This window comes from Delphinus delphis, chromosome 9 (assembly GCF_949987515.2).
Source record: "Delphinus delphis chromosome 9, mDelDel1.2, whole genome shotgun sequence".
Classification (NCBI taxonomy): Eukaryota; Metazoa; Chordata; class Mammalia; order Artiodactyla; family Delphinidae; genus Delphinus; species Delphinus delphis.
Window position 1 is genome coordinate 31,936,400 of NC_082691.1, and position 24,485 is coordinate 31,960,884.

At 34.1% G+C, this 24,485-nt stretch overlaps 2 protein-coding genes across 5 annotated transcripts in view; one reads left to right on the forward strand and one right to left on the reverse strand.

Moving 5' to 3' along the window:
* The window catches only part of RUNDC3B (RUN domain containing 3B), a 147,886-nt gene extending 134,483 nt beyond the window's left edge, over positions 1-13,403 (forward strand). For both annotated transcript variants that reach the window (XM_060020373.1, XM_060020374.1), the window contains one exon: positions 10,938-13,403. In XM_060020373.1, coding sequence (XP_059876356.1) covers positions 10,938-11,083 — 146 coding nt within the window. In that variant the 3' untranslated portion in view covers positions 11,084-13,403. The remainder of the gene's footprint in view (positions 1-10,937) is intronic.
* A 469-nt stretch (positions 13,404-13,872) lies between these two features.
* The window catches only part of SLC25A40 (solute carrier family 25 member 40), a 58,476-nt gene continuing 47,863 nt past the window's right edge, over positions 13,873-24,485 (reverse strand). For all 3 annotated transcript variants that reach the window (XM_069541011.1, XM_060020376.2, XM_060020375.2), the window contains 4 exons: positions 22,466-22,575; positions 19,962-20,043; positions 17,591-17,671; positions 13,873-17,231 (listed from right to left, as the gene is read on the reverse strand). In XM_069541011.1, coding sequence (XP_069397112.1) covers positions 17,119-17,231; positions 17,591-17,671; positions 19,962-20,043; positions 22,466-22,575 — 386 coding nt within the window. In that variant the 3' untranslated portion in view covers positions 13,873-17,118. The remainder of the gene's footprint in view (positions 17,232-17,590; positions 17,672-19,961; positions 20,044-22,465; positions 22,576-24,485) is intronic.

The following is a 24,485-nucleotide window of genomic DNA, read 5'->3' on the forward strand; positions in this document are numbered from 1 at the left end:
CAGTTCCATCACTACAAGGATCCCTTGGGCTGCCTTTTTATAACCATACCCACCTCCTTCCCAGCCTTGCCCTATCTCTGCCCCTTCCCTAACCCATGGCAAGCACTAATCTGTTTCCTATTACTGTAATTCTGTCATGAAATTATGAAGAATATTATATAATGAAATCACGAAGAGTGCTGAATAAGTCAGATAGTATATGGACTGTTTGGATTGGATTTTTTTACTCAGCATAATTCCCCTGAGATCTTTCCAAGTTGTTATGTGTATATTCATTCCTTTTTTATTGCTAAGAATATTCCATGGTATGGATGTACTATATCATTTTTGTTTTGTTTCTGAACCAGTCACTGAGGAACATTTGGGTTGGTTTACATTTGAGGGCTGTGAAGCTGCAACTATTGGCTGAATGTTTGTATCCCCCTAGATTCATATGTTGAAATCAAATCTCTAGTGTGATAGTATTAGAATGTGGACTTTGGGTGGTGATTAGGTATGAGGGTGGAGGCATCATGAATGGGATTAGTGCCCTTAAAAAGAGGCCCCAGGGAAGACATATGGGAACATATGTTTATGTATGACTGATTCACTTTGTTATAAAGCAGAAACTAACACACCATTGTAAAGCAATTATACCCCAATAAAGATGTTAAAAAAAAAAAAAAAAAAAAAAAGAGGCCCCAGAGAGCTCCTTTACCCCTTCAGTCATGTTCGGACACAGTGAGAAGACTGCTGTCTGTGAACCAGGAAATGGACTATCACTGGACAGTGAATCTGCAGGCACCTTGATCTTGGATCTCCCAGTCTCCAGAACCGTGAGAGATAAATTTCTATTGTTTATAAGCCACCCAATTTATGATATTTCTGTTATAGCAGCCCAAAGGGACTAGGCTGCTATGAACATTTGTTTATAGGTTTTTGTGTGAACTTAAGTCTTCATTTTTCTGGGATAAATACCTTAGGAGTACCGTTGCTAGGTTGTGTGGTAGTTGCATGTTTAGGTTTTTAAGAACCTGCCAAAATATTTTTCAGAGTGACTGTACCATTTTGCATTCCCACCAGCAATATATGAGTGATCCAGTTTCTCCACATCTTTAGGTGTTGTCACAATTATTTATTTATTTATTTATTTATTTTGCGGTATGCGGGCCTCTCACTGCTGTGGCCTCTCCCATTGCGGAGCACAGGCTCCGGACGCGCAGGCTCAGCAGCCATGGCTTACAGGCCGAGCTGCTCTGCAGCATGTGGGACCTTCCCAGACCGGGGCACGAACCCGCGTCCCCTGCATCGGCAGGCGGACTCTCAACCACTGCGCCACCAGGGAAGCCCACAATTTTTTATTTTAACCATTGTGATAGGTATGCAGTAATATCTCACCATGGTTTTAATTTGCATTTCCCTGTTGTCAAATTATGTTCTTCATCTTTTCACGTGCTTATTTGCCATCTGTATCGTCTGGTGAAATATCTCTTCGTGTCTTTAACCTGTTCTCTAATTGAATTACTCTTTTTTTAACTGTTGAGTTTTCAGAGTTCAATAGATAATTCTAAAATTGATACACTCAAACTTGATGGGTAAAACTATACATTTTTTCATGCTCTCGCAACATAGGTTACTCTTTCAAAAAATATTAATTCTTGAGGAAAAAAATTTTATTGGAAGTTCAGCATTTCTTTTCCTAGCCTTTTCTTATATTGCATTCCAGTAAAAATAAAATGAAACTTTTAAATTAAAAGACATTCATGACATCATCCCAATTTTATAATATTATGTATACCTACTTTTCTGTTTGAATGTAAGCTGGATGGTTAAGTTCATTAAAATTTCTTTTGTGCTTTGCTGCACTGATTAAATTTTTATAATGAACATGTCATTTTTACAAACATAATAGATGTGTTTTCCCTTCTGAAAACAAACACGAAGTCAAATACATCAAATGTATTCGAAGTGGTTAATTTAATGCTAGAACTGTAAATGATTGTTACTTTTACATATTTTACGCATTTTTAGTTAAAAGTGTTATTAACATCTTCGTTTGAAAAGTCTTAAGAAATAGAGATTTGATACTTACTACTTGAAAAAAAGAAATTTATCCTTGTACTCTAAAACTTGGTTCAAGTAGAAAAACCTTTTATGCCTTTATATAGTACCTTACATTCCTCAAGGCTATATTTTAATGAATGGTATAGTAAAAAAGATATAAAACAAAAAGCAATTCTATATTCCTACTGATTATTAAAAGAATTTCAAAAAATGTCGTAAGTTAAAATGCACCATAATTGTTGATAGGAAGGGTGAGAAGTTGTCATTTTTCTCAAGAAGCATGTATTAAGCCTTTCTTATGTGACAGGTATTACTCTAGAAACTACTAGCAGATAGCATATTTCATCAAATCTAATCAGATGCCTTAGGTTTTAAGATACACTCATTTTATGTACCACCAAAAAAAAAAAAAAAAAAGAAGAAGGGGGGGTGGGGAGGAAGGAATATGCCAACAATTAAACTATAACACATTGTCTCCTTATCCTGTAGCACTTCTGTTTATCTTAAAAGATCTTTTAGACTTTTAAAGAACTGTTTTATTATAATTCTCATAACATAAAATTCACCATTTTATAAAATAAAATTCACCAGTTTAAAGTGTACAGTTCAGTGGTGTTTAACATATTCACCGTGTTGTGTATCCCTCACCACTGTCTAATTCCAGAACATTGCCAGTAAAGAAACCCTGTTGTACCTATTAGCGTTCAGTCCCAGTTCCTCCCTCCCCCTCCCTTTGGGTAACTACTAATCTACTTTCTGTCTCTTTGAATTTGTCTGTTCTGGACATTTCATAAAATGAAATCATACAACGTGTAGCGCTTTTTTTTGGTCTGGCTTCTATGGCTTAGCATAGTATTTTCACAGTTCTTCCATGTTGCAGCATTTATCAGTGCTTCATTCCCTTTTATGGCCAGATAACATTCCATTGCATGGATATACCACAGTTTGTCCATTCATCGGCTGGACATTTGGATTGTTTCCACTTTGGGGCTTTTATGAATACTGCTGCTGTGAACATTCATGTACAAGTTTTTGTGTGAACTGTAGTTTTATTTCTCTTGGGTATATAACTAGGAACCGAATTGGCTGGATCATATGTTTAACCTTTTGAGGAACTGCCAAACTATTTTTTGAAGTGATGATATGTACCATTTTATAATCCCACCAGCAATTAGGGTTTGTTTCTCTATACCCACAGCAACACTTATTATTGTCTGTTTCTTAATATAGCCATCCTAGTAGGTGTGAAGTGGAATTCCATGGTTTTGATTTGCATTGCCCTAGTGAATAATAATGTTGAACATCTTTTCATGGGCTTATTGGCCATTTGTATTATCACCTTCAGAGAAATGTCTACTCAGATCCTTTGACCATTTGAAGATTGCGTTGTTTGTCTTTTTACTGTTGAGTTGTGATAGTTCTTTGTGTATATTCTGGATGGTAGACCTTTATCAGATACACGAATTGCAAATATTTTCTCCCATTCTGAGGCATGTGTTTTCACTTTCTTGCTAGTGTTCTTTGACTCACAAAGTTGTAAGTTTTGACGAAGCCCTGTTTATCTAGTTTTTCTTTTGGTTGCTTGTGCTTTTGGTGTCACATCTAAGAAACTGTTGCCCAATCCAAGGTCATACAGGTTTATTATACATGTTTCCTTTTAAGAGTTTTATGGTTTTAGACCTTACATTTAGGCCTGTGATCCATTTTGAGTTAATTTTTGTATATGGTGTGAACTGAGGTTCCAATTTCATTCTTTTGCATGTGGATATTGAGTTGTCCCTGGACCATTTGTTGAAAAGACTATTCTTTCCCTCACTGAATGGTCCTAGAACTCTTGTTGAAATCCATTACCCCTACATGTATGGGTTTATTTCTGGATTTTCATTTCTATTCTCTTGGTCTGTGTGTCTGTGACAGTGCCACATTAACCTTGCTCCATACCACACTGTCCTAATTACTGTAGCTTTGTAGTAAGTTTTGAAATCAGGACATGTGAGTCCTACAACTTTGTTCTTTTCCAAGGTTGTTTCAGGTATTTGGGGTCCTTTGCCTTTCCATATGATTTGAGAATCAACTTGTCATTTCTGAAAAAAAGGCAGTTAGAATTTTGACGGGGATTACATTAAATTTGTAGATCAATTTGGGAAACATTGCCATCTTAACAATATTGTCTTCCAGTCCACAGAAATAAGGGATGTTTTTCCATTTATTTTGACCTCGAGTTTTTTTCAACACTATTTTGTAGTTATCAGTGTACAGCTCTTGCATACTTCTGGTTAAATTTATTCCTAAGTATTTTATTCTTTTAGGTGCTATTGTAAATGGAAATGTTTCTTGATTTTATTTTCTGATCATTGCTTCTTTTAGACTTTAAGCATAAGTTTTAAAAATTAATTTCACTCCTCTGTAGCTGTAGAAGGGAGAATAAAAGTGAATTGAGTTGTCAAGAACTTCTTCATGTTCAGAGCCCATCTATTCTGAACCATTTCTTAATCAAAATTGTCAGTAGCTATGTCTTTCCTCACAGTATCATCCTCTGTTCCAACAGTGAACCATTTCCTAAAATAGTACTCCACTGCTGTAGGGATTTTCTTTCAAATTATCAACAAGTATCCTGCACATTTTTAATGCAGACACTTTCCTGTTTGCCTTAGTTTCATTTTCTTCCTCAATTAGATCAGATGCTTCTGAAAGTTAAACAGTGTCTCTTCAAAGACCATAGGAATTCCATGATAAACTGATGTTTGACATTTTAACAGAAATCCTGCATGATTCATGAATCAGTCACATCAGTTGCCTATGCTTCAAAATTTTTTATCTGTTCTGAGGGGTTTCTTCTGCCTTCAGTTACATGCCTGGCATGTGAATAAGCAGTTCCTTTGCATATGTCACAAAGCTTCATCAACTTCCCTGGTTTTTCTCTTTATTACAGATTTCTTTTTTTCACAAGCACTTTTATGCTGTTTTACAAGAAATTATGAATTGCACTGATTCCTGTAATGAGTATTTGTTTTACTGATATGAAACTTATATCCTGCTGTCTGTTTGTTTTCATGCTTTTCTTTGAACAAACTCTTAATTTTAAGGGCAAATTATACTACAATGTTTTTGAAGGCGTTTTAAGCGACATACAAACACAACTAACTCAAAGTGATATCAGTACGAATACCTGTGACCAAGTTCATGTACATTCATGCAAAAACAACTATGTCAAAGCTCCCTCTTGGCTAGCTACAACCACAACACACATTGGTTCTAATATTTTGAAATTCTATTGCATAAAATTATGACCACCCATTTTCTTGACTGTTGATCTCAAAAAAGGTGACGTCGTCCTTGCACAACAGTTTAATGTAACATTTTCTCTATATTTATGGGTGTATGATAGTGGCTAAGTAATCTCTTTAGGCGTTCCTTAAAATTAGGATATGTATTTACCTCCTCTTCATTTCTTCACTGACCCCTTTCCTCCCTACTCCAGACTTCTCTTCCTTATTATAATGTTGATGATCTCACCATTCACTTATCACTTCTCATAATCTACTGAATCGTTCATGGCTCCTCCCACCTACGTTTTGCCTTCACCAACTCCTACCAGTTTAACTTTCTGAAGATCTCTGCACGTGTTCCATTCTGTGTCCCTTCTACTGCTAACATGGTTCAGGTAGCTGCCATAGCCTTCTTACTGGTTTCACTATATCCATTTTATTTCCCTCAAAGTCATGTTTCACAGAGTCCTCACGTATTTAAAATACAAACTAAGCATGTAATTCCCTTATGTAAAAGTCTTCAGTGGCTCACTTCCGTCTAAGAGTACGATGAAGAATGTAGTCTCTGAATTTGAAGACTTGATTTCAAGTCACAACACAGATGTATTGTTATGATTACAACAAGATCCTTTCCAGGCTCCATAACATCACCTCTCAAGTCTCCTGTGGCCTTTGTCTATTCTTCTAGTCTCATTTCTTGCTTGTAGCTCCCTGTACCTTGGGTGCTGCTTCTTCCCTCTCTGCCTTTGTTCATGTTGTCCCTCTGCAGAGCCTCGTCTGATTTTTGCCTCCTTGGGCATGAACGTCCACTAGGGTTCAGTTTAATGGTCACTTTTTCCCTGAAACTTCCCAAATTACCCCCCAACCCATACCTTCTGATTTGGTTTGGACACTTGTCCTTTGAGCTTCCATAATACCCTTTACTTATTATTCTTACACTTACTGCATTTGATTATAATTTTCTGTTTGTATTTATTTCTATCATATACTAAGTTCCCTATGGGCAGGAAGTGGGTTTGATCACTTCGGGATAGAGGACACATAGAGAATACCCAGTAAATTGGGCTGAGTGAATGACTTCTCATTTAATGATGTTTGTATTATTACCATCTGAAGACTTGTATAGTCCAGACTCCATATCAAGACATTTAAAACAAGACTGATCTTTCTTGGTATAAAACAATCCATTTTCTGCTCCTGATGACTAACTTATTTCTGCTAGGAACTACCACTCTCCCAGCCGTCTGGGCTAGAAAGTTTCATTGACCCTGACAAGTTCTTTCCTCCCCATATCAGTAAATTGCTTTTAAAATATCACTATTAACTCACATTTTAACATGCTTGTTATTTTTAATCGACTGTAGTAATTTTACATGCATTTAGGTCTATGCATATATATATACACATACATTAGCTGCTGTTGACATTGCAACAATATTGAAGAACATTTTGGAATAATCACCTGTCATCCTCTACCTTAATACAGTTTTGCTTATTTCCTTTTATAAGCGTAGTTGCATAGCTGCAGTCACAATGAACATAACCATTTTGGATTCTTATGCACCTTTTTAAAATTTTTTATTTTTAAATGAAGTGTTGGAATGAAGCTTCTTTTGGGGTTCCTTGAGGGCACCACACTACCCTGAAGGCTCCATAGCATCCGTATTTTCAGAGGTCAGCTGTCGGTCTTGGAAGGCTGGCATCTGTAGATCTCCCCATGCTTTCCTTGCTATGCCACTCAGCTCTGCTGTATGGTTTATTTCCTTAAGGCATAGCTGAGGACTTCATGTACCTTGCCTTCTTTCCCCACTCCAACTTTTTGTTTTGGGTAATTTCAAACCTACAGAAAAAGTGAAAGAAAAGGAGAATGAACACCTATATATGCTTTACCTAGATTTGCCAGTCGTTAACATGTTACCACACTGCTTTATCTTGCCCGTGTGGGCACATGCTCCCTCCGTTTACTCGTGTATCTGTGTTTTCTGTTTTGCTCAACCATCTGAAAGTAAATTGCAGAGACCATGACACTTTAAATACATCAGCATGTATCTCCTAGGGATAAGGATGTTTTCTTACAAAGCCACACCATTATGACCTCAGGAAATTTTTTTTTTTTTTTTGCCTTTTTTAAATTTATTTATTTTTATTTTTGCTGTGCTGGGTCTTCGTTTCTGTGCGAGGGCTTTCTCTAGTTGTGGCAAGCGAGGGCCACTCTTCATCGTGGTGCGCGGGCCTCTCACTATCGCAGCCTCTCTTGTTGTGGAGCACAGGCTCCAGACGCGCAGGCTCAGTAGTTGTGGCTCACGGGCCCAGCTGCTCCGCGGCATGTGGGATCCTCCCAGACCAGGGCTCGAACCCATGTCCCCTGCATTAGCAGGCAGATTCTCAACCGCTGCGCCACCAGGGAAGCCCTAGGAAATTTAACCTTAGTACAATATTACCTGATAAGTATTGAATGTTATGATTTCTCCACTTTTCCAGTAATATCCTAGCTTTTTTTTTTTTAGGTCCAGTCCAATCAAGGATCCCACAATGCATTTAGTTTTCAATCTCTTTGGTGTCCTTTCATCTAGCAGAGCAATCCCCAACTTTTCTTTTTCTCTCACTTGACATTTATATATTTTAGGCACCCAAGCCAGTTGTTTTGTTAAATGCCTGACAATTTAGATTTCTCTGATTGTTCATTGCTATCATATTCAGGTTAAACATATTTGGCAAGAATACAACATGAATAATGGATCTTTTTCAGTATGTCTCATCAGGAGGTCACTGTCCTTTTTGGACACTGAGAGACCCTTATGAAAAAGATGGCCCCTATGTCCTTTTGACATCCTGGTAGTCTGTCACAGCTTCCTTGCTCTGTGTAAAACAAGATGATCTGAGTTACTTCGGTATATTTCATGCCCATACCCAGGATCAGCTATTTCTCCAAGAAGTCCTGTTTCCTTACACTAGAAAATGATGTTAGAGAACATAATCTGGGCCATAGGGGTGCCTGTTGTGACTGAATTGGTCATTGTTTCTAACCCTCTTCACTAGACAGTTAGGAATTTTTTTTAAAGAAAAATGTACCTTAAATTTATCTTATTTTGTAATTCACACATAAGAGTCCAGGTTTCCATGTACTTGATTTTGTATTTTTATATCTTATGATAAAATATTGGCTCCTAATTTATAGAAACATAATGACTTATTTGCTTTTTTCTATTATATGTTTTAATTTCAAGCTAATAGTATCTATATTACTAAAATAGGGTAAGTTAAAATAGCTTAAGATTTGTTTTTAATTATTTTATCTTGAGAATATATCCCAGAGTCAAAGTACTATGTTTAAACTTCACCTCAACTCTGTTCACTTCTACTTTTGTAAGTAACCATTTTTATTTTTAAATTATCTTTCTATTGATCTTTAAAACATATGCAAATTTAAATAAATTCATATTCCTTTTTAAGATAAAAGGTAACATACTATGCACTATTTCGCACTTTTCTTTTTCCACTAAATAGTACATTCTGGAAATCACGACACAGCAGTAGAGATCTTTCTCGTTCTCTTCTACAGCTGCATATTACTCCACTGTGTAACTATGTTAGACATTTAGGTTTAGTCTTTTGCAATTACTGTGTTATAATCTTTATATTTGAGAAATATGTGTAACCTAAGTATATACTCTCAAAGAACTGAAAACAGGATCCAAACAGATACTTGTGTGCCAGTGTTTACATCAGCATTATTTCCAGTAGTCAAAAGGTGGAAGCAACCCAAATGTCCATACAGGTGAATGGAGAAGCAAAATGTAGTATGTACATACAATGGAATATTACTCAGCCATAGAAAAGGGATGAAGTTCTGATACATACAACACGGATGAACCTTAAAAAACATTATGCTGAGTGAAATAAGCCAGACACAAAAGGGCAAATGCTGTATGATTCCACTTATAAGAATAAATCTAGGATGGGCAAATTCACAGACAGAAAGTAGATTAGAGGTTTCCCGAGACTGAGGGGAAGGGGAGAATGTAGAGTTACTGTTTAAAGAGGGCAGGGATTTTTTGTTTGGGCTGATGAAAATTTTTGGAAATAGCGGTTGGTGATGGTTGCACAATACCATGAACGTAATTAATGCCATTGAATTGTACACTTAAAATGACAGAAATGGTAAATTGTACGTGACATATATATTTACAATAAAGAAAATAGTTATATATACATACATATGTATATGTAATTAGTAGTAAATCTCTTTAAAACATTACAGGTCAGTAATGAATTGGAAATTTGGGAGAGACTATCCAAAGCAGTTGAGTTCCTGGAGCATTTAGCAGGAACTCTAGAGCTCATTTTGGCCTGAAATAGGTCTCTAAACTTAGACATTAAAAGGGTTCTTGAAACATCTATATCTTTTGATCCTGACATAAGATGATAAAACATTTGAAACCTGAATGTGACAATTACTCTTCTATATCTTTTCCTAACCCGTTGTATTTTCCTGTATTTTTTAGTCAGCAAAACTATGAAGTTAACGTTGTCATCTTTTGGTACCTGTTCTCATTTTACAAAGGAAAGAATAGGCTCAGAGAAGATGCCTTTCCCCAGGGCACATAGCTGTAAAGAACACAGGAGTTCGTTCGTGTCCCAGTGCAGTTCTTACTGAATTATCATTAATTACATAATTATTTAATGAGTGTCTACTGTGTGCTAGCACTGGGAATATAATAACGAACACAACAAATTCCATGTCCTTTCTCAGAGTCTATAGTTTAATAAAGGAGAGAGCCCCACAGTTATCATACAGTATGACAAAGTGGGTTAAAGCATTAATACGACAACTATGAGAACAGTGCAGAGGGACTGTTTGAAACAATGTGTAATATTCAGAAACATCTGATATCTGGTTCAGTTTATACTTCTATAACCACGTGAGTAAAACCTAAGCTTTCCATCTTCTTTGGAAAACCGCTAGTTTTCAAAGACCTTATTAGCCTTTCACAGCCTCAGACCAGCCACTTATCGCTGGTACTTGCACACTGTGGGTTGAAACTTACTCAGCTCTGGAAAGAACTTGTTTTCCCCAGCTGCGGAAACAGATCTGCTATTCCTCCTTCTTGGGCCTACTGAAGTCCAGCACTGTGTAACAATACTCCTGATGCAGAGTAGGTGCTGAATAAACATTTATTCAGTAAGTGAATAAAAACTTCCCAGATCAAGCCCTCCAACTGAATTGAAGCAATTCTGCTTCTGCTGTATTACGTTACCTACATACGGATTTCCTGGTATTCCTGTGGCCTGAGCACTGGTATTGTTACTTTAATTTTTTGTTATTCTTTACTAATTGAATACGATCATATTCTCCAAAACAAGGTAAACTTTCTTGTTCCAAAACATCTCAAACTTCCATATCTAGAACTTTTACAAGAAGCACAAATATTCCCTCTGTAATGTTTTATAAGGGTACCACTGAAACTACTGAAAGATCAAACATGTTAACATATAGGTGTTTGATTTTATAGTTAGATGTTTGTACTGTTTTGTAGAGTATGTAAGATTTTAATGGCTTTAGGATCTTTTTGGTATTATGCTTCAAGGGAAATTAAATATTTGTTATTTTATCCTAATTTTCAGGTAAAGAAGATACTCCCTCATTACTTGGTCTCTGTGGGTCTCTAACATCAGTGGCAAGTTACAAATCTCTAACAAGCCTAAAATCTAATGACTACCTTGCAAGTCCTACAACAGAGATGACAAGTCCAGGTCTAACTCCATCCTGAAAAATTTTATGTAAAAGCCAAAAGTTTTTATGTTGCAAATGTTCTATTTATGTAAGTTTGACTGCTGGGAAAACATCTGGAATTTTATATTGCTCTGGCACATGTCTGGAATTCTGTCGCTTATATTAGAGAATTCAGTCCACTCCATGTAAACTTCTAAGTGAAAACAAAATGACTCTGCCACTTTTCATTTTAAAATTCCTATATTTGTCACTGAGGAAGTTTAAAAATGAATAGGCTTAAGAAAAACTTTCAGAGATCCTCTAATCATCCATGGCAAATTGTACACATTTATTATTGAGCTGATTTTCATATATTTAAACGTGTCATAATTGCCAGAGACCGAGTTCAAGGTTTTATTCTAGAGACTTAAGCTAAGTATTTTCTTTTGCTCTTTTATTCAGTGATTAAATTTTCTAAGAATGAGTTACTTCATTTTTCATGAATTTCTTCCCAAGTTCTGATATTGAAATGCCTTGTCTTTAAAGTGAAGAGAAAGGTTCTTAGCTGCAGTTTCACAGTGGCTTATTCAGTTTTTCTTTATCATTTGGCATCAACCTAACATTCCACTTAACATTTTATAAATTTTGTAGGATGTGTCGTTAGGCAGTTACTAAAGTTGTTAGGGTCACAGGGAAAGTGTTTTACAGTATTTTAGACCATTAAGGTAAAGTGAATACATTTCTTGTTTTTGTTTTTCCAAGATTTTCTTAAAAGTTTATCAATTTCAAAATTGATCAAATTTATGTCTCATAAACTGGAAACATTTAAAAATGTAGAACAGATTTTGAAAAAGTATTTTATCAGGAAAGAGTTCAAGTTCATTTAAGGATCTGAGAAGCTTTTAAAGTTAAGGATCAGTAGGCTAATCACCATACTTAACAATGTGTCTGACATCCAGTGCTGTTTTTCTGCCTCGTATGCAAGAATGAATTGTGTCATACATGCTTTACAGCTTCCGTCATTAATCATACCATAATCTCATTTTAAAATTGATGTTAATGTTAAAAGTTACTCCACTTCTACAGGTAAAAAATTAGTTTTTTTTTTAAAAAGCCATGAGCCATCTTTTAAATTTTTGCAAATTTTGGAACTGTTCATTTGTCCCTAAAAATTCCACCATGTTGAAAGAGAAAATGTATGAAGTATATTTTCTGTAGTAAGTAATATGAGGAAAACATGATCAGCTGTGCCAAAGAAGTTTTTATACATTGTTTACATGAAGAGGCTACTACAGTACTTATTGGGGACTTCATATGCCATTTTTATTTGTTAACAAAACACTACATTCAAACTTAGTAACTTTGACATATAGAATGTTCCTCCTAAAATATTTGATTGAGAGGAGACAAGAAGCACTTGTTACAGTCATTCTTTGTATTAGAAATGTGGGAGTGTGGTGGTTCTCTGAAATATTTAGAGCTTTATGCTCATCATTTGGAATTTAAGATAATAGTAACAAGGCTAGTCTTATATGTAAGACCATTCAAACAGGGTCATTTCAGGGACAAAGAAGCCCTGAAATCCCTTAAAATAAATTATCTTAGATGTACCAGAACATATTCAGAGCTTTATTCCTTTAGCTTGAGGCTTTAGTACTTGCAGTAATGCAAATATTGAGAAATGGTACCTTTCTTCTTAATTCTGTACACATTATTGTGAGTGAGAGGTATCTAAAGCAATTTGTAATCAGCCTGGGGGAACAGAAGGAAGGTTTAAATGAGGACAGTGGAAACCTTGGGAGGAGGGAATGAGAATGGTTAAGGAGGGGAACTTCAAAAATTTTAGGCTAGCCTTAAGCACTATTGCTGCTTTCCTAACAGCTATCAGAATGTTTAAATGCTTTCATTCATGGTCCACTCTCAAATGTCATTTATTATCCTTCAGTAATTAAAAAAAAATCATTGTTAAATTTTTTCCATACATTTTTATAATATAGAAACACAAGGTTCCATAATTGATCAAGTTTTTCAGATTTGCCTAATGTGTATAATAACTTGTGCATCTTAACATGCTGCTAAATGCAGATTTAAACATGACATCTGAGGATAATGACTTTTTCTCCTTTCTTGGAGCTCTTGGTATAAAATTCATCTGCTAATGTGACTTCAGGTTTCTACACAGTTCATTTCACACTAGTTATAGAGGTAGTTTGTTAATGTTTGCATGAGGTATGTCTCAATCTTTAATTTTAGGTGGTAGTGTTTCTTGTTCACACACCCTCCCCTAAATAGAATGCTGAACTATATGCTACTATTTCCATGTGTATTTTGTTGCCTTGATGTACGACACTTGTTGCATGTATATTAAACATTTTGTACCATGCAGTAGCAGTCTTATTTTTTTCCTTGACAAAAAGTTACTTTATTTAGGATGTACAGTGAACTTTCGTTTCAACAAATGTGGTAAGTGTATATCAACACCTAAAATACTAATATGAAAATGGTTTCGGAGAAATCCTCATTTTGTATCAAATTAAATACGTTTTATTTTTTTTTAAATGACATGATATGCTTTAAAGCTGACAACATCTTTTGAAGTGGTACAGTACAGTAGTGGTTTTGGCAGTGTTCTGATTTTATTATGTAACAACCATGTTTGTTTTCTCACCTGTAAAATGGAAACATCACCATCTTCTCAGCACCTGCCTGATGGCATGAGGATGTCAACATTAAATAAAATCATATGTATAAGTTGTTAAGCGGTAAGTACCAAATACAGACTACTATTAATTATGATTGACAGAAACCTTAAAAATCCAAGTAGACTCAGCTGGTTTTTATTTAAGTCATCTTTATTAGATTTACATACAAGTTTTCAAGTGGTTAAAAATGTTTCTCAAATTTACAACTTATGTAAATTCTTTGTTAAATTTCCTGCTGTTGGTTACAGTTTCTAGTTTTGATAAACTAATACATTGGATTACCTTGGAAATGTCACATGACTGCTTTGAACATCAGGGCTCCTTATTTTTTTTAAACTAGTCCACTTTGCTCTTCTGTAAGCAAAGCACCTTGTATTTTGCTTTAGCATTTGTTTTTTTTCACTGATAGAAGATAAAATTATACCAATGTCACAGTGGTACCTTTTAAAAATATATTTTAATCCAAACCCAAACTTTTGTTTTTAAATAGATCACCTTATTATAAGTCCTATTTTTCATACTGCCAGTTATTTTTCTAAAACCCAACTAAAACCAAAGTTTCACTACACAGCACTTGGCCTTAACACGTGACACATTCTAGTGTTTTCTGTTCTATAGCTGTGCTAAACTGTGCTACTCTATTTTCTTTCAGTTAAAAGAAAATACTGGTCTTGGGGGAAAAACAAAACAGAACACAACTGTAACTTCTAAAGCTGTGCCAAAAATACTTACTTGGCTCCCTGTTGCTTCTTGTTCCTCCTTTGGCGGACAAGGCCCCTTGGACTCCATCTCCAATCTTATCTCCTACCTCATGGCCATATATACTCTCCGCTCAAGCCACTGGCGCTAAATACCACTGCCTGATTGAAGACTCCCAACCTCCAGGTATGTTTAATTGGATCGCATGTCCTAATCTTAGAAGTATCTCCTGACCAGTCCCTCCACCACAGGCTGAGGGGAGAATTCTTCAGCTTTTCCATCACTCCTTTTGTATACTTGTAGCAATCACAGCTGAAACCTGAAGGCCAGTGAGAGTATCTGAAATGTCATCTTATCTCCAGTGCTTTTTATACTGCCTACCACATAAAAGGTCTCAGTAAGTGCTGAATGATAGATTAAAATATAACAGCAGTAATTTATTTTTAAAAGTTCATTTTGGAAAAAAATTTTAAAGTGATACACTAAACTTTCCCACATCCCTGTAATTTGTGCCCCAGAAAAAAAGAGGTTAGGATTTAAAGTAGTCAAATGGGGCTAAATAAGCATAGTGAATAGTCTTCCTAGAAATAAAATTTTACTTTAATTCTATATTACTTTTTAAAAAAGTCAAACGTGTATTATATGAAAGGTAGCAAACATGTAATACTTGCATAAGACATTTTTCTTAAAAGATTTAAATGTGTAGGTTAGAAATTAACATTAACAGAATGAAACTGTTTCCTTTCAGAAACATTACCAAGGACACAATTTGTAACCAAATGCTTTTCAGTTGGTACTGTTAATGCTTCTGGACCACTTAAGTATAGAGAAAGCTTCAGTTCAGCCTTCATTTCATTCAGATACATTGCATGTAATGTATGTTAGAAAAACTGTAGGGAATTAGATTTATTTAAGTTATTCTAGTCATAAAGTAAGAATTTTTCACAACTGCAGTCAGTAGTGGGGTGGGGGGAGGATGAAAATTTCCCTTCCGTTGTTTATAAGTGACATTAAGTTGAAATACGTGACCGCTTTTTGAAAGCATTTCAAAACCTAAATTTTTCTGCCTTTTTCTACCAGTTATCAAAAAGAAGCCTAGCAGAACCAAGGTAAATTTAAATTTAATACTGTTAAACATCAGTGTTCAAGATAAACTTTCATGTGTGTGTGTGTTTTATGTATATGTGTGTAGTATAGCATTAACATAATGATTTTATATGAAAATATTTAGCTAGAAGCACAGTGATATTTTAAGAAAGCACAAAATATTTTAATGAAAATATAAGTCAAAGTTATAAATATATTTTTATGGATATATATGTTGCAAACTTAAGGTAACACAGGATAAAATAAACACAAAAGGTTAAATACAAACCCTACAGAGTTTATTTCTGGTGAAACATAAACAGTTTTCTGCTATATTAGAAAATAACATTAATTCCTCTACCAACACTAGAGATTTGGCACTTAAATATATTACTCTATTTTAGGGAAAAAAATGCTTCACATTTTCATAAAATTCACAGAGACTGCAATAAAGTGCTTTTTCTCCCAGGATACAGATCCTGAGAAAAACAAAAATATTAAAAAAGAATATTGTTTCCTGTCTTGAAATCATATCCTTTTTATTTCGTTCTTACATTCATTAAATTATTTAGGCATTAGCATCCAGTGACCAAAAGCTCTTTCTTCAAGGAAACTGCTGCCTGTTTAGTTCTTGGTCTAGCATACTAATGTGAGATGTGTAAAATCAAGGGACATTTTGGAAATACTCTGTGACTGATACTGTAGTAATAGTCTCAATTTTGCTAGAACAAGCCAATAGAAATGACCTAGAGAACTCCACAAATGGTAATATTTACATTACAGGACAGCTGAAACCTGTGCTGACAGAGCATTTTTACTGGTCTGAATATAATGTGGTTTTCCACTGTACACGCAAGTTTGACTGAAGTGAACATCTGATACAGGCAGTAAAAGCTCCCTCTCTCTTGCAGAGACAGTAGATAATACAGGGTCTTTAGTCATCAAAAACAGCAGCATATCATACAAATTAGTATATTTTTGGTTCATGAAGATAAAATAACCATACACCTCTGATCAGAAAAATCCTAATATTCATGAGGCCTTAGAACAGTAACAAGGTAAAAAAACAAAATACCAAATGCATGTGAATTTAAAAAAATAATAGGTAATATGTGGTATATGTGAATAATGTTATCTGAAGACTGCCTTCCATTATCTACTTTGCTGAAATACTTAAATATCTATGTCCGTGATTTAAATTGTATAAAAGATCTGCGAATTTTTCTTTTAGACTCTCTACATCATTCAGCACACAATTCAAAATGTTCTGTTGTCTCTGACACACTCCCAATAGGATTAACTTAAACCAAGATTTGTATCAAACTCTGAGATTATTGCTTTCAGTGTAGGATAATTCTTCGTTTCTTTACAAGAATGCTCAATGGTTATGATTTCTGGATTTTTTCAAAATCTCAAAAATTAGGATAAAAAATTTATTTAAAAATTAGGATTATGATTTAAATGCAAAGTAGAAATTTTATTCATTTAAATTATAGATAAGAAAGATATAAAACCACTGTAAGATAATGGTGAAAAAAAGCTCTTGTCTAAGATTCTCCATTTTATTATTTGGCCATGGTTGTTATTTCAGGTTGAAATAGCATCTCTAGTATTGCTGTCTTCGAGCATTTTGTTTCTGGAAAAAAGACTTTGCAAATTCATATGTACTGATCATAACAGCACAAGCAGGAGCAATTTTAATTAAACGAGGAATTAGGCCTGAAAGAGAACAGAAAAAATTCACAACAAATTTTACCTTATTTTTTTAAATGTAACTTATTTGGTTTCGTTCTGATGATAGTTATCAAAGTAAGTGAAGTGATATATGAAATACTGTCCCATAAACTGTTGTCAAAGAAGAAGCCGAACTGCTCACTCCTCACCTCCCTAGAAATGTCAATAGTAAATCTACTGTTATTTAACATTTTTAAACTTTTATAGCAAAGATATTTAGGAGGAAATAGTAAATGTGAAATATTTTCAGTTATTTCCTACCGAAAGGTAATTTAGGAAGGTGATAGATTTAAAGGTAAAAGTAATCATTTTAGTCAATGGTTTGATAAAGGAAATATTTTTACCTGTAAATAATCCGGAAAATCCATTCTTAGCAACAATGTTCTTCATTATAGCCCACGTTGACATTTGCAAAGGCATAGAAACTGTTAAAATAAAGAAATGATGCTATAATAAATTACCACTTAATTTCTAATACAGATAATACACATAAAAGAGTGTTTATGGCCTTTGTGGTATATCGTTTCACTATAGTAAGAACAGATCTGTTTACCTAAAGAGCTATTTTAAATCTTATTTTTAATAGTTGGATTCATTAAAAAGAAAAAATCATGAAGGCAATAAGTTTTAAGGTACAAAGGACCAGATGCAGTCAAGGAGGAATATACAGAAGACTTCTTCTGAATGGATGATGTCTGTTTCTTAAGCTTGGTGGTATGTATATCCTTTGTACTTTTTTCCACATCTTAACAATCTTTCATAATGAAAACTTTTAAAGATGTACAGAAATCTTCATGGGGTTCCCAAAGCCAAAGTAAAGCCCTGATAACCATTTTTCATGAATTTTTATTGCATACATTAAAAAAAAATTTTTTTCCCCAAAAAGAGGTTTTGAGGAAAACAGTTCATTCCTCTCTAGTGAGGTCCTGCTTTATTAAAACCTTTCTGAATACTAGATGAACCAGTCTTGAAATAAATTAAAGCAGCACTGTCTCCTCCAAAGGGAAGATTTTTCCTGTAACTAACAGTAACATCTCACTTATTTGCAATTACTCAAATATCTGGAACACAGTAAAAACGAATTTATGTATCTTTTGAAAACAACAAAAACAGATGTTACTGAAGTTCAAACATAAACCTCATGAACAAGCTGTTCATACATAAAGTTTGCTTACCTTCATTTTACACAACGATTACAAACATCTGGCTTAGCCCACAGGCTACTAGATGCAACAGGTGAAAAAAGTCGGCCGAGAAGTAGGCATACTACCATGTGAAAACTGTGAAGCTGAAGATTTCAAAGTCGTGGTCTCAGACCACTGAATGTTGGGCAAACACTCCTAAGTGATCCTCACTAGCTTCTGAGAGCTGCATTATGAAACTCTACAGTAATCAATGTGTACAATGATGACAACTCTGTCATGAAGAAAGACTAAAGTGTGTATTATTAAGTATGCCTAGGAAAAGGAAAAATTAGAGAAAGATAGCTTTCAAAAACAGCTTTTTAGAATTTGCCACTTAATGAAGAGGGGCTCATTATCTCAAAATTTCTTTCATATAAAATATCAGATTCTCTGCCTATGAAGATAAATGAGGTCTTGTTGATTTACTTAAGAAGCTAAACTATCAATATAAATAGTGTAAGTATAAATATAGTAATTACATACACATTTTAAAACCAAGAACAAAATATTTATGACTGGAATTTAACTTTCTAAAAAAAGTCAATGACAAAAACTTTACAAGTTGGTAACTTATACTTCATGTTTAAATTATTTCATTTAAATTCTGGAAACAACTGGTAAAAGAAAGGAGGCCAAGTAGCTGGGTATTTCTAATCTTATAGAACTCAAGTCCCAGACTGGTCTCTATTTTAATAGCAGGGTGAAATTAATGTAAAAGAGAAAGAACAGAAAGAGTTATCAACTGGAGGTAAGCCACTGCAGAGCTCTAACAGAACCTCGAAAGTATCTCCTGCCTAAAGATCCAACATCAAAGAGCTAATCCTACAGGTGATAAGCAACTTCTTACAGTGTAAGGAAACACCGTGATTATTAAATATTTCAAGCATAGACAACAATAAAATAAACACTCATCTACTGACCATTCAAATTTATCAAATCCTAACAATTGTATGTTTCAGAAACAATCGAAGCCCCATTTCCAGTGGGCTTGCTATACTTTCTATAATAACGACAGACTGGATCTAGTAGAAGCAACTAACAGTACGCTTTTGTTCTAGAAGAAATTAGAGGTTATAAAGAAGTAGATGGGATAATAGGCAGAGAAAACACATCAAAAGAAGGGAAGCTAAAAAATCAACAACAACAACAAAATGTGTATGCATACGAATGAAACAAGATGCACTAAGAAAAAAGGTTTCCCAGTAATTGCCTATCCTTCATCCTGGTTTGCCTACATTTATTTGAAAGACTACTTACATAATTTAATCTTCTACATAGCAGGTATGAGACTTAACTCATGGCAGGCAAAATACATAGTCTTTAAGATTTCTTAAATTTTTTGTTTAGGTTTAGAGTATTTTTTTCTGGGTATTCCATTCTGACCGTGTATTAGTTTGAGTTAGATAAAGAGTAAGGTAACAAAGGAAAAAAAAAGTCTTGTTTTCCCTATTTTAGATATTCCTAACTTAGTATCTGGAAAGAAAAAATTTTTCATGGCATCTTAAAAATGTTGTAAATTCATTACACTTACTTTTCCGACTGTCATACATCCAAAGTTGCGTCTGCTTTTGTGTTTTTACCACATCAAATGGCAAAGTTACAACAGCTGCAAACTAACAAAAAGTAAAACTGATTTAAATCTATTTTTCCTAAAGTATTTTAATATTCTAATTAGCACATTACTTAATAAGGATAGTAATAAAAATCACAGCTAAACTGAAACATAAAATGAAACCAGAGGTATTTTAAAAGAAGCTCTATTAAAGAAAACAGATATATGTCTTATATATTCCTCCCAAAATTCAGGAGTAAGTAAACAGTCTCAGAAAAGTTCCCCTATTCTCCTGAGGTCACACAACTATCAGTGGCAGAGTCAGAATTCCAACCAGACCTCTTTGACTCTGAAACCAGTATTCACATTTTCTGATGCTCCTGTGTGTTCCATTATTCCTTTTCTACATATGAAGGTATAATATTTTAAAGTGGAACTTCTCAAGTATCTAGTAAGCATTTAAAATTTTCCAACAAATGTTTTTAAAATAAATATAATTTAAAATTAAATTTAAATAAAGAAAATGTACTTTTAGTTCTATATACCTTTTCTTTATAGGTTTCAACATATTTATCAAATGTAGCTCACAAGTCACATTTTTTAAAACTTACCTCAAAATGAATCGATTTAACAATTATTTTCATAATGCCCTAATTAAGCAATGAAGGTTTTTTGAAATAATAAATTCCCTGAAGAATGTCTCATAATATTTGATACAACAATCATACAAAGTAAAACCTGGTCTCTCTTTTTTGCTTCCCAACTCACATTTGGCCAATATGCTCATAAAATACCCTTTAAAATCATTATATTTATTTCACCTGTCAATGTTAAAAGATTTAAGTTCTTGAAATCAGTTTCAAAGATCTCAGGTAAGATAAAATCAATTATTGTGTCTCCATCTCCACAATCTAACACATACAGTTGTCCCTTAGTATCTGGGGGTATTGGTTACAGATACGCAAATCTGCAGATGCTCAAATCCCTTATATAAAATGGTGCAGCAGAGGCGGCCCTCCATATCTGCGGTTCTGCATCCGTGGATTCAACAATCAGGAATCGAATAGGTTGACTCTGCAGATGCAGAACCTCTGGATAGGGAGGGCCGACGGGAGTATCAAAGGTAGCAACAATGTGGTATGAGCCTGACACTTGGTAAAATGATATGGTTTAGGCTATTTTGTTTTCTGACAGAAAGCCTGGACATTGTCCCACTGATGTGCTTTTTCTGCTGTTATTTGATAACAGTCAAAAGGCAGCAATATTTTCTAAATCATTAAAATTTTTTAAAATAAATTTTCTATGTTAGGCAGAAGTAGTAGAATAGAGAACGTTCCTTCGTATTACTGGAAAGCTGGGACAACAGCCTATAGCCATTATTCAATGGCTATAGGATATATAGCCTTTTTTTTTTAAGATATAAAGCATTAAGTACAGAATTGGTTCTATAATTCCAACTGTTACGAATCTCTAAATATAAATAGTACTTGTTTTTCTTCATTCGTACTGGATTAATATATAAATAAAATAAAATCAAGTTACTTTTAATCACCTCACAAATAAGAAAGATAATGAAAAGATTTTGCTGGTATTCTAACTACTTAAATTGCTAAAAAGAATTGCTCTTTTACCTCAATAGTTTTATACCCCACTAGGCTTAATTTGATAAGATCTCAGACCCGGGAATATTCACGTCTAAATTTTGAGCACAATCTCAGGGGCTTCCTTAGCCTAGGTTTTCTGACACAGTTACTCCAGTATTTTTCTGCAGGTCTCCATGACCTCACTATGCTCCTTCACTCTTGTTTTCATTTGGTTCCAATATGTCAGCACATCACTCTGTGTCATCACAAATTCATTTTCTAAGTATGTGGGTATAAGAAAGCTCTTTGTGAGCAAGATCATGGTGATGAGAATGTGCATAAAGGAAGTCCACTACACAGCTTTTCATTATGTGGAGGGGTGGCAAAAGGTGAACTCTCTACTACCCAAAAATGGTCATTTGAGATTCCTCCCTTCTGACTATAACTTTTATTAAAATTCTTTTAAGAGGTGCTCAGCCAAAATGTTCCCAAAGAAACAGGAATTAGCAGCAAAGGATGAAATTCCTTCTATTCAATCCGATTATACATATGAGATGACACTCTATAAAATACTAACTAACCAGATCTACTGGCATTTAATGACCAAACTGCCAAATACCTTGTAAAGAATAAAGTGCTATTTAAACTCTTACCATTATCACAACTGTCATCTAACAAATCCAGAAGATTCAGAAAAATATAATGTATTTGCATTTTAAAATATTTAATGGCTAGTAATTTATCTTCAAAATAGGGTAGTAAATACTTATAAAAATTTTAAAGCACTGCAGCCCCAAAGTACTATCTCAATAGACATGAAATGCTACATAATATTTTGTTCTATTTTAGTAAGACAATTATCACTATTGTGGAATATTAACAACAAAAGAATAAACTTACAGAACCAGATAATGCCCCTGAAGTAAAGTTGATCATAAACGTCGGTTCACATAAACCAGATTTTGCACACAACCACTTCTTTAAAACTTCATAGTTATACCAGTACATTGCTGTAAAACAGAGAATGAGATGAACACATATTTAGAAATTAAATGTGGACTTTAAATAGTTAAGGAGTACTGTATGTTAAAGGAAAGAGAATTCTAGTCTTGACACACCTTGCTTTCTGCTTAGACACATACTAGGTGAGATTTAAAAAAAAAAATTCTCAATTATATTCTAGTCGTCGTCTTATAAACAAAAAAACTATGCATCAGTAAAAAGTAGGACTTTAATTTCAAAACCTGACAAGGACAGGAGAGGAAAGGAAAAGTACAGTTCCATCTCATTCATGAACATTGATGTAAAAATCCTAAAAAATAAAAAATAATCAGCAACTGAAGCCAGACTATCTCATAAATGATCACATGCTATGACTAAATTGAGTTATCTGATGAATGCAAAGGCAGTAAACATAATAAGCACTTTAGATGCCATATACCACATTAACAGAATTGTATGATCATCTAAAAATGATGGAAAAGCATTTTATAAAATTCAATACACTTTCATTTAAAGCAAATAAATGTCTTAGAAACCTAGGAATAAAAGGGAAATTCTCCAACTTGATAAAGGATATGCGTCAAGAACTTGTAGCAAAAATTATTAATGGTGAAACAACAGAACTATTCCCTTTAGAATGAGGAAAATGATAGGGATGCAACACTATCGCTGCTATTCAAAATTGTACTAGGCAGCACAGGAAGCACAGTATTCATAGAAAAAAAGCTGTAACTATTAAAAAATGAAGAAATAAAGTAGTTACAATTTACATATTATTGTCTACATAGAAAACGTAAAAGATAGGCAAATTAGAATCTATAAGAGTTTACAAGTAGCTGAATATAAGCTAACAGACAAGAATTGACGGTAACACTGCAGCAGCCACAAAGATTCAGACAGCTTTTTTTTAAATAGGTCTTTTTAAAATAGGCACTGAAAGTTGTGGGTGAGTGGTACCTATAAATGAATGTTAGAAAAAGAGGTTATATATGTAACCTTTATAAAGAAAATTTTAAATCTCTACTAAAAGACTTTAAGAGTTATAAAGAAAAAGGACATTCCTACGGCAAAAACAAAAAAAGGTATCATGAAGATTTTTTTATTACGCACTTTAATTTAGAAGTACCGTACTGTTAGCACAGGGTTAAACAAATTGGCCAGTGAAACACATCCATGCATATATGAAACTTTGATACGACAGGTGACACAACAAATCCCGGCAGCAGGTGTGGTTATTCAATAAATGATGCCCAGATAACTATCCATAGGAAGAGGAAATGAACACTTACTTCAGCCGTAATCCCTAATCAATTATGGATAAATAAATGGCCAGTGAAACATGTCCAGCCTCATTAATGAGCAGGGAAATATAAGTTAAAGTGAGATACCATTTTATATTACTAGGTAAACAAAAATTAAGAACTTTTGGCAATAAAAGTGCTGGTGAGGGTTTGAAATGAAGCAGCAGGAAGCTGGTGGTTGTGATCTGCACAATCACTTTAGAAAAGGGTTCGATATTACCACATAAAATTTAAAATGTGTATATTTACATGAACCAGCAAATCTAAAACTGAAGAGATTCTTACACCCATACACATTAAAAAAAAAATATTCACAGCACTGTTTTCTCAGACATAAACACGAGTGAAAACAAAAGTTACACATGAAAACCAAGAATGAATCTTACATTTTTGAGTAAAATAAGTTATAAACCTCAAAAATAGGCAAAAGTCACTAACATTATTTAGCAGTAATACATACATGGTAAAACTACTTTTTAGAAATCAAATAAACGATAAAAATTCAGTGTGAGTGGTTACCACTGAGGATGTAACAGTGGAGGTGGACGTATGTGGTTTCATGATTTTAAAAATTCAATATTCTAATTCATATATTGAAGTGATGACTTCACAGGTGT